Below are 3,557 nucleotides of genomic sequence, written 5' to 3' on the forward strand. Positions count from 1 at the left end.
CCCCCCGGGGGGGGGGGGGGGGCAGCAGATTGAGACCCACCCCAAGTGCAAGAGAATGCAGTAGGGGCAGGGCAAATCATTCACGCTTGCTCCCTGCTGCACTCTGGAAATTGTCCCATGACCGAGCCAGGGCCCTGTTCACCATGAATGGAGCCCCAGCCAGGCTGAGTCATAGGACAAATCTGAGCCCAGCAGTTCATCCAGGGGTGTGGGCAAGCAGCTCCCGTTGCTGCGCACTGTGGGGAGCCAAGCAGGGGAGGAGGGAATTCCACCCCACTCTCAGCTCCGCACCCCTAGACGAGCATCTGGGCTCCAACTGCCCCATGACCTGGCCTGGCCAGGGCCCCATTCACAGTGAATTGGGCCCTGGGACAACCAGAACCCAGTGGTTCCTGCAATGCTGGACAGCCAAGGCGGGGTGGGGAACGTGTGGTCCCCCAGTCTTTGCACTGGGCAAGGACAGGCTGCAGCTGTGAGCTGCACTCTGCTCTTTGCCTTGCTGCAGCTCCTTTGAAAGTGGTTCAGCACGCTGCCATGTGCCTCACTGTCCAGCCTGCTCAGCAGCAGGACACACATGGCGCCTGACGCTTTTGAATCAGCGGGAGCAGGGAGGCACAGAGGCAAGGAGCCCTCTGGCCCAGCAGTGCAGCTGAGGCTGGCTCTGCTTTGGCCCCCAGCTCTGGGCTGCCCCAGGCAGTGTGCAGCCAGGGCTGGAGCAGGGAGGCAGCTAGGGTGAGTGCACCCAGGGCTGGAAGGCAGCTGGGGCTGGGGCTGGGGCTGGGGCTGGGGCTGGGGCTGGGGCTGGGGCAGGTGCAGCCGGGGCGGGCCCGGCATGGTGCCAGGCAACGTCACTCCTCCCCTGTGGCTGTTTCCGCCTGCCCCCCCAGCAGACTTTCCCATGGGGGGGGGGGAGGCATGTGTGTGCACACATGCTCAGCCCCCCAAAAATGTTTTTCTTCCTCCACCTAAAATTGGATCCTTCTTTGAGGGTACTCTTCACCCATTTTGAATTTTCACGCACCACAGGCAGATTTTGCAGTGGTTAGTATGTGAAGAATCATGCATCTCTTTTCTATAGCATTTATTAGTGCTTCTCTGCCTTTCTGGCTCTGGGGACAGAGGCAGCTGTTTTGGTGATAATACCTTTACTGGACCCTAGATGTCATCACTGATGCTGGGACGGGCTGGGATGCTGGAAGCAACCACTATTGAAGATATCACAGGAGACATCACTACAGAGGATACAGATTATTCCATTATATACTGGCTGGTATGGTAAGGAAATCTCTTAATGGTCCCAATATCTGCAACAGAACCATAGGCCAGGAGTTGGCACAGCTTCTGGGCAAAGTGCCAAAAACACCCAGAACCTCAACTTGTAAGATGCTGGCATGCCAAAGGCAGATGGTGATGGAGCTGCAAGGGGCCTGATCCTTGTTGTGACAGTGCAGCCCCAGCCCCTTCTCTGTCATCTACCCTGAAGGTACACATGCACCTGGTACCAGGAATGAGGCGGGCCAGGGTTCCACTGATGCCAGCGCAGCTGCTTGCAGGATAGTAAGGAGACTATTATATTGTGATAACATAAAAGAACAACACTGCTGAAGTCTAAATTATATAAAAGCTATCTGATGGATGACTTTATCGGGTATTAGAACTCATATGAACCTCTCAAACAAAACCAGATCAATGCATTTTGTAAGGTCTTAGGCAAGTTGAATTTTTCCACCTTAATTCTGCAAAAAAAAAATATATTAATTGATGTGTGATTCTTTATGGATTATCTGCCGAGCATTCGCAATAGGCCACTGCACAAACTAAATTCCTGCTTTAAGAGTCTTTGTAAAATTTGTAAAACACAACACGAGGCAGACACGTGAAGAAGCTGCGGCTCCCTAAAGACAGAGAAACTTTATGCAGACTCTGAAGTACATTATGTGTCAAAATTTAAATCAGCTGTAAGACCACTCTTGCTATATTGTAACTTCATATGAAAATAAGATTAGAGAACAGGGTATTTGAAAGTGCTATATATGTTGTAAGTTACTGCCATACTCATACTACGTTGGGATAAAACTATCATATTTAAAAGGAAAAAAACCAACACCAGAAATAAATCTGATTTTAAAAGCATACTGACCACCAAAATTCTTAAATAAGTGCTCACCTGGTAGAAACACTAACACGCTGCCACAATCTGACGTGGGGGTCACATTTTTATACTCTCTAACATAAAAAAAAAAATTATTAATTTTATGCAATACCTTAAGCTTTTTACCTTTCAAAAGAAACAGAAGTGTACTTCTCCTATAAGATCAATTATTTAAACTCACTCCAGGGATATAATGCAACAAAGAAATAACCTAAAGCCACATGGTTTTATGACACATACATAAAAACTACAAGTAAATCTGCTCCTTGGCATTTAGAACAATGTCACACAGAAGCAGTTCTATTTTACTTTAAGATGCATCAAAACATTATGAAAGGGCTTTCATAAAATATTTTTCTCTACAGCATCATTACCTCAGAACTGATTCAGTATTAATTTAGTTAAAATTTGTGAAGCGTCACTCTACCCTTCCATTAAAAAGTGATGTCAGACATCTCTAACAAACGCTTTTCGTTTGTGATCTGCAAAGCTCGTTATGATGAACTGCAACTGAATGAGTGAGTCTGATTTATTACAGCAGAAACAGTCTCTTTACTTAAGTACTAACAAACTAGCCTGTGACATGAATTGTGAGAGATCTGCATAAGTCTGTGTAACAGAATTGAGGCTAGTCAGTTTAGCATAATAAAAAATGCCATACACTTGGTAGCAGCCACTTCAGATTTTTATAACATTTTTAATTATACCAGGAAAATCACAACTCTTACACAATATAACAAACACTTGGCATCATCATCATCAAAAAGAGTTATTTTCCCTGAAAGGCACTAACATATTTTACTGTAAGCAATTCACCTTTTTGCAACTGTATTCTTAAAAATATATATTAAATCTAGCATGGGAACATTTTATATGATCCTTTGGACCACCTAATTCTAAAATACTAAAAAGTACTTGTAGAAGTACGCAACTCCTCAGAATGACTGTAGTTTTCTTCAGTCGGAAGTTCTTCAGACACACACGTGATTAATGATAAATGCGCTTAAGTTATAATGTTTTATAATTCAACTAGGTACTACTGTAGGTTAGGACTTAATGAAACTATCCCAAAATTTCAAAAGCTTACTTAATTATTAGGGGTGTGTGAAACAATTCATTGATTTGGATCACGGTCCCAATTCAGTTCAGTTGAATCCGAATGTGAATATTTTATGCTGATTTGGAGAATCAGCGATTCAGCCATAGACACAGCTTTAAATGTTTTTTCTATATATCATGATGTACTAGGCACAGCTCGTGAACGCTGGGACGGTGGGGTGGATGGAGTGTCCCCTGGTCCACTTCTGGGTCTGCCGCTGAGCACATGGGAGACACACCCCCTGCCAGCTCAACGATCGGCCACGAGGGGACCCCGGGTTCTCCCCCAGACACAGGAGGCACCAGT

The 3,557-nt window shown here is 45.5% G+C and overlaps 1 protein-coding gene across 1 annotated transcript in view; it reads right to left on the minus strand.

Annotated features, from left to right (window-relative positions):
- The window catches only part of TDRD9 (tudor domain containing 9), a 151,688-nt gene that overhangs the window by 89,171 nt on the left and 58,960 nt on the right, over positions 1 to 3,557 (minus strand). The window contains exon 9 of the mRNA XM_019519898.1: positions 2,168 to 2,226. Within this exon, the coding sequence (XP_019375443.1) occupies positions 2,168 to 2,226 (59 nt within the window). The remainder of the gene's footprint in view (positions 1 to 2,167; positions 2,227 to 3,557) is intronic.

The sequence above is a fragment of the Gavialis gangeticus genome, unplaced genomic scaffold, assembly GCF_001723915.1.
Source record: "Gavialis gangeticus isolate Ggan-Ray unplaced genomic scaffold, GavGan_comp1, whole genome shotgun sequence".
Lineage (NCBI taxonomy): Eukaryota > Metazoa > Chordata > Crocodylia > Gavialidae > Gavialis > Gavialis gangeticus.